At 51.7% G+C, this 13763-nt stretch overlaps 1 protein-coding gene across 5 annotated transcripts in view; it reads right to left on the minus strand.

Moving 5' to 3' along the window:
- VPS8 (VPS8 subunit of CORVET complex) overlaps positions 1–13763 on the minus strand; it is a 161729-nt gene that overhangs the window by 106812 nt on the left and 41154 nt on the right. For all 5 annotated transcript variants that reach the window (XM_044001871.1, XM_044001870.1, XM_044001873.1 and 2 more), the window contains 6 exons: positions 13103–13170; positions 11089–11242; positions 10927–10986; positions 9238–9345; positions 2623–2703; positions 451–621 (listed from right to left, as the gene is read on the minus strand). In XM_044001871.1, coding sequence (XP_043857806.1) covers positions 451–621; positions 2623–2703; positions 9238–9345; positions 10927–10986; positions 11089–11242; positions 13103–13170 — 642 coding nt within the window. The remainder of the gene's footprint in view (positions 1–450; positions 622–2622; positions 2704–9237; positions 9346–10926; positions 10987–11088; positions 11243–13102; positions 13171–13763) is intronic.

Consider the following 13763-nt stretch of genomic DNA (forward strand, 5'->3'; position numbering starts at 1 on the left):
TAGTGAGTGTCAAATGTGAGGTCAAATTTGAACTCAGGTCCTCCTGACTCCAGGGCCGGTGATCTATCCACCGTACCACCTAGCTGCCCCCGTGGCCACATTTTTAAAAATGTGCTAGAACCCCAAACTTTGGGGCAGGTCCTGAAGGTCACCGAGCAGATACCAATTAAAGGTGCCTGTCATCATTAGCTTCCCAAAGCATCTCAACAGCCATTTATTATGAGACCCCCCCAGGCCCTAGAGGAAGTTCATGAATCCCCAGGGTCCCAGGTTGAAAACACCGGTTTGGGAGGCATGAAACAGCGTCAGGATTCAGTGCAGTAACGGGGCCACGCTGAGCTGTCGGCTCTCTGCTGAGCCGGCCTGGCTGAAGCACAGCCGGGGTGAGGCCGAGGGAGTGAGGCCAGCAGCCTCCCCTGTGCCCTGGGATCCCGCCCTCCGCCTCCATACCAGGGCCTGGCTGACGTTGCCTCCAGTGGCCAGCGACTTGAAGTGACTGCTGTTGTAGACCAGCTGCACCTCGGAAATTTCCACCGTCTCCAGCTCCTCCTGCGTCAGCCGATCGATCACATGCAGCTTCTCCACACTGTCCAGGAGCACGATCGTCCGGGAATTGATCCACTGCAACCCAAGCACCCGGCCAACGAGGCCGTCAACAAGGGAACCAGCCAGAACCAGCCAGCTGCTGGGGAGAGGCCAGGGATGTCCCCTCCCCGCCAGGATGGCCACCCCCAGGCCGAGGCTTAGCAGGTCCAATCCAAAACTTTTTTTGTATGTTTGTGGAGGACAGGTGAGTAGTCAGGACAAGGATGGGTTCAAGTCTGAGACGCTGTGTTAAGAAAACACTACCGGGCAAGTATGAGAATAATGAAAACAATGATAGTGGTGGTGGTGATAATAATTTACTGTTCGGTGTCTGACTTTTCATAACCCCATTTGGGGGTTCTCTTGGCAAAGACACTAGGGCAGTTTGCCATTTCCTTCTCCGGCTCATTTTACAGATGAGGAAACTGAGACAAATGGGGTGAAGTGACTTGCCCAGGGTCACCCAGTTAGATCTTCCTGACTCCAGGCCCCATCCACTGTACCACCTAGCTGGCCTGATACTAATAATAGCTAACATTTACACAGTATCTGCATGTACCAGTGCTAGGCAGGCACTGTGATCCGAGATGTTATTATTACCCCATTTTATAGATGAAGAAACTGAGGCAAATCGCAGTTAAAAGCTCCTCATTTCTCAGGTGGCTGCCAGACTCTGAGACTTCCCTGACTGACTTCTCACCATGCCCAGGAAGCTGAGAATACACCATCCTGCAAGATCCCACAGGCCTTGTTCCAGCTCCTCACCACCTGTATTTCCCTGAGCTGTGGAAAGACCCAGGTGAGTCCTCCCTCTGATTTCTGCTGTCTCTGTTTCCACAACTGAGTTATCATCTGCCTGAATTCACGGGCTCAGGAAGGCAGTTTTCTTTCTGGCTTAGTTTAAGGGTGTGGTTGAAAGGGACCGTGACTAATATCAGCCCTGGGGACATGGGCTCATTGTACCTAAGTTTAACCTGGTTCCATCCCCCACCCCACCAAGACACATCCTCTGGCCCTGCCTGTCCTTGTACAGTTAGGGGAGGTCTGATGTCCCCCAAGGGGACAGACAGCATACTTGGGGCTTCTGATCCTCTAGCCAAGATTATGCAAGAGGCAGAAGGGTCCCATAAAACAATTAATGCTCCTTAAATGCCAGAGAGGCTCATGGTTATCCACGCCTGAATGGTGAACCACTTTACCTAGGATAGCCGACTGTAAGTCTTCCAAACTACCCAGTCCCCCCCTCCTTTCCTGAGGCACCCCCCTTCTCACTGGGGTCACTGGCCTGTCTGACCCCCTCTGTTAACAGTTATACATGGCACTGTTGATGAACAGATTTTGCTCAGAGAATGTGCCTCAGTTTCCCTTTATTGCATTCACTTGCCACAGACTGGGGCTGTGAGCCCCAAACCCCCACTGAAGGAGAGCGCTCGGTTCAGAGATTGCGTTTCTCGTGTGTCTGCCCTACTCTGGGGCTTTTCTGATGGACTTTCCTACCCCTTCCCAGGTCCTCTCCCCCTCTCCCCACCTGTCAGCTAGCTCACCTTTGTGTTTTGTCTTTCCCCACTAGACTGCAGGCTCCCCAAGGGCAGGGACTTTCTTTCTCTTTTCCTTTTTGTATGCCCAGCCCTTAGCCTGGAGCCCAGCACTCAGCAGGCGCCTAATACATGCTTATTGATCAGCTGCCTGACTGCCCAGGGTCACACAGCTAGGAAGCCTGTGAACTTGGGATTCCTGAGTCCAGGCCACAGAACCACCGAGGTTCACTCAGCAGACTGGGCCTGTCACCCCATCACCTCAACATCAGCCCTCGGGTCAAGCTGAGGCAAAGAAAGATGCCTGGGGAGGGAGTAGAGCAAGGACCTGGAATAGGTGCCACTGAATTCTTCTTGCCCCCAATCTGCCTTTCATCTTGTCAGCAGGGCACGAAGCTGGTTATTGTGAACCCTGAAGAGAAGACGGCTGGGGGAGGGGGCGGGGAGGGAGCCAGCTCTCACTGCTGCCCAGTGCCCTTTAAAGCCCCCCGGGAGCACTTACAGTGAAGTTGATGAGGTCATAGCACAGGTGCAGACGCTTTTGTTTAGTGACGTGTATGGCACCTGATTCATCTCTTTTAACCTGAGGACAAATCAAACAAACCACAGACTCAGACTAAGCATATTAACAGCCTTAATTATGGCGGAGTATAGAAATGATCCAAACTGAACAAGAAGATTTATAATAGGGAAAAGCACAACAGGCTAACCTTGCCCCCCCAACCATGCCCAAGGGTGGGGTACTGGTGCCACATTTCCTAGGCCTCTTTTGAGTCTCTCTGAGCCCAGGCCCCTGCAAAGGGCAATGGGGAAGGGGCAGCTGGACGGCCACAACAAAGGCTGAAGGACCCACGAGGGCTGTGGGGGGTGGGCGGCAGCGGGGTACAACACTGCACTGAACGGGCTTCTCTCATCTTCATCTTGATCTTTGTGTGCCCAGGGCCTAGGACAGAGATCTCATCTCTCTCTGGATGATTCCCACAATGACATATTCAGTCCCACCTCATCAACTGCCTAACGAGCACCTGACAATTCCCCTGGGTCTGAAGGCAGCATGTCCAGGGAGGATCTCATTACCTTTCCCCCCAAACTCTCCCCTCTTCCAAACTAAACCCATCTGCCAAAGGCACAGGTCTCCTCCCTCCCCCTCACCCCATGGGCCCATTGCTGCCCACGATTTCTCCATACCCACAATCCCATCTTAGTTCAGGTGCTCATCACCTTCCACCTAGGATCCTTCAAGAGCCTCTTCATGGGTCTTCCTGCCTCAAGTTTCTCCCCTCTGCAGTCCAGCCCTGTAACTGCCCTGGAGGCTTCACACCATCTCTAGCTAAATAAAACTTTTAAAGCCCTTTCAGCCTGGCCCCAAGTGACCTCTCTAACCCCACTGGACATCTCTCCTCCCCACCCCCCAGCCCTGGGGCCATCCAGCTAACTGGCCTCCTTTTCTGTTTCTCCCACGGTGGACACCCACTCCATCTCTGGTCCCAGGCCTGGAACGCACTTGCTCCTCATCCTCCTCCTCCATGTAGAAGGTATTGCTGGAATAGTCTTAGAAGAAACCAGGGATTCCAAACAATGGAGATGAGGAGTGAGTGAATTCCAGGCATGGAGGACAGCCTGGGCAAAGACACAGAGACAAGAGATGTTGATTCTCTTTGACCCAAAGATTCCCCTGTATCGTAACTGGTGTAGCCTCAATACCCGAAGGGTTTGACAGCAAGAAAAAAAAAATTCCTGTGTCCAAAAAGGCTTAAAGCCACAAACACTGGGCCTGATGACTAGAAAATGACTGAATAAATTATGGTCGATGAATATGATGGCATATTATTGTGCCATCAGAAAAAATACAGAGAATTAAAGGAAAAGAGGGAAGATCTGTATGAAATGATACACAGTGAAGAAAACGACACCCAAAGAACAACAGACACAACACACACAACAATGTCAATCAAGTGAGCCCAGGGACACAAGGACACTGGTCAGATAAGAGAGTCACATTCCCACCATGGTGTCAGAGAACATCCCTCCCTCCTGTTAGCAAATGATGAACTCCCTGTTTTCAGGGGGCTTGAAGAGAGGTGCTGGCAAGCGCCTGCTGGATCAAAACAAAATGGATCGATATTTAACTTTCCATTTAAAACATCCATGCCACCTTTTCTGGGATGGTGAGCGCAGCCTTGCAACAGTCAAACAGGAGCGCCTCCGTGACTTAAGGACAGTCACAAAATGGACAACGGGTATTTCCATCCCAATTTTTGCCGACATTCAGCTCCTGGGTCAGGCAGGCAGTTGTCAGGGCTGGTCTGAATTGCGGCTAAATCCATCTTCACTTGTGCAGACGGACTCAGTTTCACATCAGGTTTTCTGACTCGCAATCAGCCGGAGCCTTGGGATGCAAGGTTGTGACCTATGGTCCTCCTTTTTGCCAGTCCACATTTCGTGATCACGCCCTTTCTGGCCCTCTACATCCTCCCTCCCATCTGGTACCTCTAGTACCTCTCCTGTTCCTATTGACACCCCTCGTCCTGGCCACCGGGGAGTCAGCCACGCCCCAGCATCTTTCTGTACCCTCTATTCCCCATCCTGCTGGTCACATCCTATGTATTTAAGAAATACTGGACGGATGGCCACAAACTGATGTGTTTTCTCATTAAGCCCCATCTTCCCATGTTAAGCCTTGGGATGGCTAGTGCTTTGCTCAGTGTTCCCCATCACAAGCCGCTAGGACCCCTCGTCCTCCGAGGCCACAGCCCCTAAGGCCTCACGTCTCCATCAGATCACCCACCAGAACAGGCAGGTAAAGCAAGGGTTGCCCTACCTGTGCTGAAAAGGGAGCCGTCCTCACTGCCTGAGCCTCGGGAGGGGGGTAGGGAGGGCGGAGCAGCCTCCCTTCTGGGCTGGCTGCTCAGGGTGCTTACTCATGTCTGGGAGGACATGTGTGTGCCACATGTGCACACGCATGCACAAAACACAAATGGGATCACATAAACACCTATACATGCATGTGTACACAAAAACATCTGTTCTTCAGTAGACAAAGGGACAACAGGCTGAAAAAAAGGCCACCTCACTCACTAGCACAGAGATGAAAGAGGAGAGGCCTTGTCTCTCCAAGCATGAGACACTGCCAACACTCAACTGTTCCGATGGCCGTGTGATCTGCGAGAGGAACACTCGCTCCTGCACCGAAGCCACGTCCCCATCCACATCTGTCCTTCCTGGCTGCTCTCATCCTTGCCCTCCCCCAAGTTCACCACTGCTGTGGCAGCTGGGCTTCAGTCATCCTTCACTCTTGCATCTGACTGGCCCGTCTTCCTTCTTCCTTGCTCCCTCTGATGGCTTCTGTGTAATTCCTCTCCTTGGTGGTGGCAGGCTGCTGACACCCACCATGCACCTCACCGTGCCCTCTGGGGGAGCCTGGAGTGTCTGGTGTCTTTTTCTTTTTTTTTTTTGGCGGGGCAACGGGGGTTAAGTGACTTGCCCAGGATTACACAGCTAGTAAGTGTCAAGTGTCTGAGGCTGGATTTGAACTCAGGTCCTCCTGAGTCCAGGGCTGGTGTTTTATCCACTACACTACCTAGCTGCCCCCGAGTGTTACAGGCACATGGGAAAATACTAGTAGAAATGAGATGAGCCCTGGTTTCAGGGAGGAGCTGGGGGTCACTAAAAGAACCCCGCATTTCTCAAAGGCAGTCCAGCCGGATCCCCAATTCACTGTTCGTTTTTAGTGCTTGTCCAAGACTTGGCTAGGGATGGGTGACCTGCACTGGTGGCTTATCCAGCTTCATCAGGACAATGGGCATTCTTCATCCATTTAGCTCTTCTTGTGTGACCAGTCAGTCTAGTCATTCTTTCTATAGTAATGATGAATCTCATCAAGAAGCCCCAGCAATGTTATGGGGTTCAATGCAACCAACCTGCTGTCACCCACCAAGGGAAGCTTGTGGAGGACCCTGGCCCTTCCTAAGGAATCCCTCTGTGAGTCCGACTCTGCTGTGGATCCCCTCTGTGGCAGTGGTGGAGGGAGGCCTCTGGCTAGCGTGTGTGTCCCTGTTTTGTGCCTCTCTTGGCATAATGAGCAGAGCTGAAAAAGGGTTTCTGTTGCACTATTCGAGGAATCTGTAAAATTCTGACATGTGGGAGACCCTGGGTCAGGGAAGGCCTTTAGACAGGGCTTTTGCTCCAGTGAATGACATGCTTTTCTGTGGTCAGTGACAGTGGGGGCTTCCATTCTTTATATCCTTCCATCAGCTGTGGGACGGTACAGATGTGGTCTCTAAAGGAACTGGAGGCCTCCTCGTTCCCCTCTAAGAGCCCATCAAAGAAGGCCTAGGTCAGTGTGAAGATCATTCTTATTAAAAATTTAAGGAGCTGAAGAGGTTGGCACATGGGTCACAGTTATGGGTGGCTCACCTCTCTCGGGTACTAACACCGTGTCTTTGATGCCTTTGATGCTGTTCCCATCTTTAGACCCCTTGAGGATTTCTCCCTCAATGCCCTTGAGACGGTGCCACCTCTAACGCAGGCCTTTTCTCCATGTTTCGTGGTTTCCTCAGTACCACGTCTGGGTCTGAAATGGTACAGTCCAAATGCTGAGACTCCACAAAGCCTGGCGTGATGTGGGCACCGCCCTGGGCTCCTGGGGGCTGGGCCAGCGACACACAAGTCTATAGAGGCTGCTGTGTGCACAGAATGGTCCCAGCAGGAAGTCTGTTTTCCAAAGATCAGCCTCACCAGGCGGGGAGGGGCTTACCCCCAGTGGGCACAGCCCTTGGTGATGAATTCTTTGGTCTAGGCCACCCATGACCCAAAGAAAACTACAAAATGGCCTTCAGTCTCCTGCGGAAACTGTGTCAGAGCAGCAGAAAAGGGAGTGAAGCGCGACAAGAATCACGGTTTTCAAACCCTCTATAAACCTCTCCACCTGAGACCCTTGTCTAAGGACCTAAGGACGCTGTGGCCAAAAACACAATGAGGCTGCACCTGAGAGGAAGCAAGACTCCCTTCTGGAGAGGCCAATGAAGAGGTGGCAGAATGGCTTCCGTTGGGTCCTCAGGGGCAACGAGAAACAACATGGGGGTTTTTTTTGGGGGGGTTGGGTTTTTTTGGCAGGGCAATGAGGGTTAAGTGACTTGCCCGGGGTCACACAGCTAGTAAATGTCAAGTGTTTGAGGCTAGATTTGAACTCAGGTCCTCCTGAATCCAGGGCTGGTGATTTATCCACTGTGCCACCTAGCTGCCCCTGAGAAACATCATGTTATGAGCCATTTGGTCACCTTGTCTCTTGGTGCCCATCATGGGTATGTTTGAAAAAGACCACCATGAAAACAACCATAGCTTATGTGCCAACATCAGCTGTGGAAGACAAGGTAGTGAGATTTCTCTGATGAACAAAGAAAGGTCTTCCTACTTAGATCATAGTATACTGTGAGATCGAGTGACTTCAATGCAAAGGCAAGGATGGCAACAATCTGGCTGGCTCAGAAGTAAGGCAGGGGAGGCCAAAGACAGGCGCAGACCTCTCAACAGCCTCATGCCTGAAGATGGTGAATGCTTCCCACTCGTCAAGCACCCACATGTGCTCGGCACTGTGCTGAGCACTGGGGACACAAGAAAGGCAGAAAACAGCTCCAAAGAGCCAGACGCGGTGAGCACGAATAGCACCGCGTGACATTGGTTTGATTTTGGAGAGACAGGTAGAGAGTGACTGAGGAGTCTTCACTAAGGAGTGATGAGGCATGTGTGTACGCTAAGGTCACCGACTTCCTGGACAGAAAAAAGGAAGAGGCCAGGTTCTGAGTGGGCCTCTGATTTTACTGGGACGAGGACGTGAGGTGAGGAGGCTTCCTCCACCCACTCAGACAGGCACCTGCTCTGTCTGGAGCACCGAGAGGCTATGGTCACGTGACCTATAAGTATCTTGGGCAGGACTGAACCCAGTTTGTGTGGGCTTCAAGGCTGGTTTCCTACCCACTAGGCCATACTCTCTCTCATTTATTGGAATGAAGATAAAAATTCATACAAAGCCAGAAGAAGAATGAGAAATGATACAGCTAGCAATTAAAACAATTCCAACATGGCCCATTAAGATGAGTCACTGATGTGGGATAATGGGAAGGAAGGACATTCATTCTAGTAACCTCACACGGAGTTGGGGGCAGTAGGTGGCACAGTGGATAGAGCACTGGCCCTGAAGTTGGGAGGACCTGAGTTCAAATCTCATCTCAGACACTTACTAGCTGTGTGACCCTAGGCAAGTCACTTCGCCCCAATGGCTTCCAACATCCAGGGCCATCTCCAGTCACCCTAATGTATATCTTGCCATCGTACCCAGGTGGCTCTGGAGGAGACAGTGAGGCTGGTGACTCTGCCCAGCCCTGCCTCACTTCAATCAATTCACTACAAGTCATGACATCACTCTGATGTCACGGTCCTCCTTGAGAATGAAGGACAAACAACACAAAGAACACAGAGTTTAATGGCTGTGAATCAATTGCCGTGATGAAGAGCCCAAACACCATCCTGGTCAGGCCTTCCTGGGCAGAGCCCTCCAAGCAGCCAAGAGCAATTCTGGTTTAAAATGCCAACTTCCAGGGAAAGACGGAGGAGGCTGCAAGCATCGCCGCCCAATCAAGCAACAAGAGGCAGAAGAAGCAAGAACAAACGGAAAGAGAGCCTGGAGAGAGCCCCACTCAGGTGTGGAAGGTCTAAAAAGGTGTTTCCACAAACTCTTCACCATCAAGGCGCCCAGGCTCACAGAGGGAGGGGCGGAAATCACCCCGGAGGCCACTGGGGCCGACCCCCTCCTTTCACAAAGGAGGAAACGAAGGCCCAAGGGGAGGAAGTGACCCAGGTAGGAACTGGCAAAGCCAGACCCTGAACCCATGTCCCGAATGCCAGGGCAGCTGCACCATTTGTGAACAACGGAGCCGCCCCATTAAACATGACAACATCATGCACAATTAAATAATAAGCCACAAAAACAGACACCACCTCAACAGGGCTCGTTTCATAGAAACACTCTTAAAAAATGGGTGAGCTAGGAAGCAGATGTCGGGGTAGCGATATCTCCAAGACAGCAGACCCCCCCGCCCCCCATCCAAAAAGGGCTTACCAACAGAAAGTGAACAACGTCTCCTCTGCAAAAGGCCAGGGTGGGGTTCACGTAATTATTGGCTGCCACAAAATGCCAGGCCAGCAGCGGGACGCTGGAGGGATCCATCTAAGCAAGAAGGAAACGAAAATCAATCCTGTGAAGTGAGAGACAGCACAAGGGGGCACCCCCAGGAGGCCGGCATCCAGGCGAGTTCACTCCTACAAGGGTGGAAATCACCAGGAGAGCTGACTCTCGCACCACAGATGGAGAGGCCAGCCAGGGCAAGCCCCTCAGTGACAGGCCCACTCAATGGCTCCACACTGGTTTCCATGGCAACGTGCTGCTGTCCCATTTAGGTAACATTGGCATTTCCAATAGATGGATGGATGGACGTAATAGGTATGTGTGTGCTATGTGTGCATGCACATAGATGATGTGCGTAGACACAAAGTACATGTGTATACACGCACAGACATGTGTGCAGATACACAAAGTACACAGGTGTGCATGCACATAGATGATATGTGTGGCCTCACAGAGTACATGTGTGTGCACACACAAAAACAATACACACAGATACACACAAAGTACACGTGTGCATGCACATAGATGATGTGTGTGGACACAAAGTACGTGTGCAGACACACAAAGTACACAGGTGTGCATGCACATAGATGATTGCGTAGACACAAAGTACATGTGTATACATGCACAAACATAATGTGTGCAGACACACAAAGTACACTGGTGTGCATGCACATATATGATGCGCATAGCCACACAGAGTACATGTGTGTACACACACAAACACAATACGCACAGATACACACAAAGTACATGTGTGCGTGCACATAGATGATGTGCGTAGACACAAAGTACATGTGTATACATGCACAAACATAATGTGTGCAGGCACACAAAGTACACAGGTGTGTATGCACATAGATGATGTGCACAGCCACACAGAGTACACGTGTGTGCACACACAGACATAATGCATGCAGATACACACAAGGTACATTGTGCATGCACATGTATGATGTGTACAGCCACAGAGTACATGTGTGTGCACACACAAACCTAATACGCACAGATACATGCAAAGTACATGTGTGCATGCACATGTGTGGTATGTGTAGACACAAAGTACATGTGTATGCATGCATAAACATAATGCGTGCAGACACACAAATTCCTTCTCCCCTGTCTACTGAGGACTGGCTGCACCTTCCTTCACCATTCTTGAAGGAGGCATACATAAAGGACCAAGAGAATGACAAGGCCCTAATTAACCATTTCTGCCAGACTGAGCTCAGCACTAAACTCTAGGGGTATAAAGACAGTCGGGTACCTTCAGGACTTTAGGCGAAAAGGGATCAGAGGGGGCATCCACACTAATGAAATGACAGTTATTTATGAACCCACTTTTGTCAGAGAAGCGCACACACCTTGCTACCAGCACGGGCCGAGCAAGCAGCATCAGCCCCACATTAGGGCTTGAGGAGTGGGTGTGGGAAAGGCTCCCCTCTACCGTGTCCCAAAGCACCCTGCGAGTCACAACTGGGGCTCCAAGGCCAGGCCTCCAGCCTACACACTCAGTCTGGCCTTCAGAGAGAACAGGGCAGCACTGACAGGACAAGGCATGTTCCCAGTGTCCTCCACATTCCCTTCCCCACCCACCAACAAGAAAATGACTCACTCACTCACCCGTCCATAGGGAAAAGTCATCCACACTTTCAGAGACGGCTTCAGTCCAATGACCAATATCTTTGACAGAAAAGAAATGAGAGGAACACATGATAAACTCTGGGACTATGTTCAGATCTTGCTCGAAGTCTGCATGTGCTTCCTCTAGTGCCTAAGACCTACTTTAGTTAAGGATGCCATAGCCAGTAAGGAAAACTGGGTGATGGGGTGATCCTTCAGCTCAGCTTTGGCATGCAGAGGCTCGATACAGCAAACTTCCCCCTTGGACCCACTGAACAGGCACCGGGATTCACAGGTTCTCACTCCCATCACGCGTCTGAGAAGCACAAAGGAAGAATGCAGGAGAACATGTGAAACGGCAGCGCTCGGTACCTTTCAAAATCAACCATACGTTGTTGGGTGAAGAACTGTGACTGACTCGACTGTTCTCAACATTACAACAATCCAAGACAATCCCAAAGGACTACTGATGAAACATACTTACTACCCACCTCCAGAGAAAGAACGGATGTTGATGCACGAGACCTTTCACTTTCTCTCCTTTTTTCCCTTTTAATCAAGTTTTCTTGTACCAAAAACAAAGTCAACTCCTACATGCCTAGTGCTGGCCCAGCTGCTGTCAGTGATACAGCAAACAGAGGCAGTTCTTGGCCTCAAGAAGCTTAGAGTCTAATTGGAAAACCAGGGCTCAGGCCCAGGACAAGCAGAGAGCACCAAAGGGCCTGGAGCTGCCGGCACTAATCTCTATCCGTCGACTGAGAAGCCTTTATTAAGCACTTCTTGGGTTGCAAGCAAAGACAAAAATGAATTGTCCCCAACCCTACTTGGAGGGAGGACGAGGAGGCAACACGGAGGGGGCTCAGCATGTCCACAAAAGGCGCAGGCTGAATGCTGGCCCCTGCCCAGGGGGCACCTCATCGTATTCCTGCCTTGCAGACGAAAACATCCGGATTCATGGCCCTCAAAGTGACCAGAAGACAGCGTACGCCACAGCCCAGGTACCAGCCCAGGCCCTGCTCTCGTCTCTTTATTGACCCCTAACCCACCACCAAGGGGCAAGAATGAAGAGAAGGGGGGCCAAGAGGAAAAGTCACCTTCTTATACCTTTTGTAACAGAGCAGTCAGGGCCTGCACCTCCCCAAGGTAACGCTGACCAGTCACCTGCCACGGGGAATGTCTCCTTACTGAAGGAGAAAGATGGCGGGCAGCAGCGGACACCTGGGTCCACTCTCAGGGTGCCTGGCCAGCAGCAGCCACCTGACCTCTCCGAGCCGCAGTTTCCCTATCTGCAAAATGGCGCATGAGCAGGACTTGAGGCTCAAGTGAAAACTGGTTGGGAAAGAGCTTTGAAAGCTGTGAGCGCTTCTCAGCGGGTCCCGTCAGAGTACAGATGCCCCCAACTCCTCAGGGGTGACAGGAGGCACAACTCTCCCTGTTTTTAACGTGCCCCATACCCTGCTGCCCAGGGGGGTGCCCGTGGTTCCCTCCCCAGCCTTGGCACCTCGAGGAGGCTGCCAAGCAGCAGAGGAGAGCTTTTCCAGACTAATAGATAGAAAACAATAAAAAATATTGTTGCCGCTATAACAACAGTAAGAGTGAGAGAGCAATAAGAATAAGCCTAAGACCATTGGTGCTTGAATCATAGCTCCTCTGCCAGCCCTGTGCCGAGTGACCAGAAAGGTGGCAAGGACACCAGATCTGGAGTTGGGGTCCTGGCTTCAAACCCCTTTTGGGGCGTGGTCGTTCCACCTGGGGGGGGCTTCACTCCCCGCCCTGTGGAACCACATAAAGCCCCTGCAAGCCGTGCTATGCCTTCCTCAAGCATGCGGCTGGGGAAGCACGGTCCCCAACACTTCCTTCTCTCCCCCAAGCTGGTGGAAAAGGATGGGCTGGGAATCACCCCCTCATGGCTTTCTCATGTCTGTGTTTCACTCTGCCCATTTCACAGAGAGCTGCAAGGGGCCAGGACGTTTCAAGCCAGTGACAGCACGTCTGACTGGTCACAGAGGCCACCATCAGCCAGGGCCGGCCAAGGCGTCCATCCGCCGAGGGGCTCCCTGGCCCGCTGCCATCCCGTGAGCCGCTGCGCAGGCCTGCGTCTTATCTCGGCTTTCTACAATGTTAAGCCACAGTTAATCCCCTCCTTTCATCCCTTCCTGCAGCCTTGCTCACTTACTTAAACGTCAGCTCAAACACAGAACCGCCGCTGTCATTGCAAATGGCGAGGGCTGGGTCATCTGTAAACTGAAGAGAGGGGGGAGCGTTATTCTCCTGTCAGCTTCTCAATAGAATCGTTCATGTTGGACGAAGGTGATAACAAGCCCAGACACCACCCGCTCAAACACGCTATCAATCTGTGCCTTCCCCACGGCGCTCGGCCCGGCCCTTCTCGGAAAGCTCCACCACGTGTTGGAGAAGGGCCTGAGTGCTCTGGAGAGGAACCCACAAGTCCCAAAGTCTCCACGAAAGTGTTTGGCAGGGCCGGCTAGGGCAGCAGCAGAGTCCAAACCCTGCTCCACTTGATTCTGAAAAGCATCCAGTTTCTTTGTCTCAACATCATTCTCACACTCTCAGGATGTCAAGGACATGGGGCTATCTACAGACATGGCTGACCCTTTTATCCAGAACTCCCAGAACCACAGTGTTGGAGGGACCCTTGTCTAACCTGTACCTTTTTATAAATGAGTGGGAGTTTTTATGGGGCCTTTGGGGAGGGCGGGGGATAGGTGACTGGTTATCAGCTCAGTTCAAACCCTTGCCCCTGGACAGAGCCCTCCAGTTTCTGTTCAAAGCTTCCAAGGCCTATTGTGGGCTTGTCCAGTGAGGCCGACCTATGA

Source organism: Dromiciops gliroides, chromosome 4, assembly GCF_019393635.1.
Source record: "Dromiciops gliroides isolate mDroGli1 chromosome 4, mDroGli1.pri, whole genome shotgun sequence".
Classification (NCBI taxonomy): domain Eukaryota; kingdom Metazoa; phylum Chordata; class Mammalia; order Microbiotheria; family Microbiotheriidae; genus Dromiciops; species Dromiciops gliroides.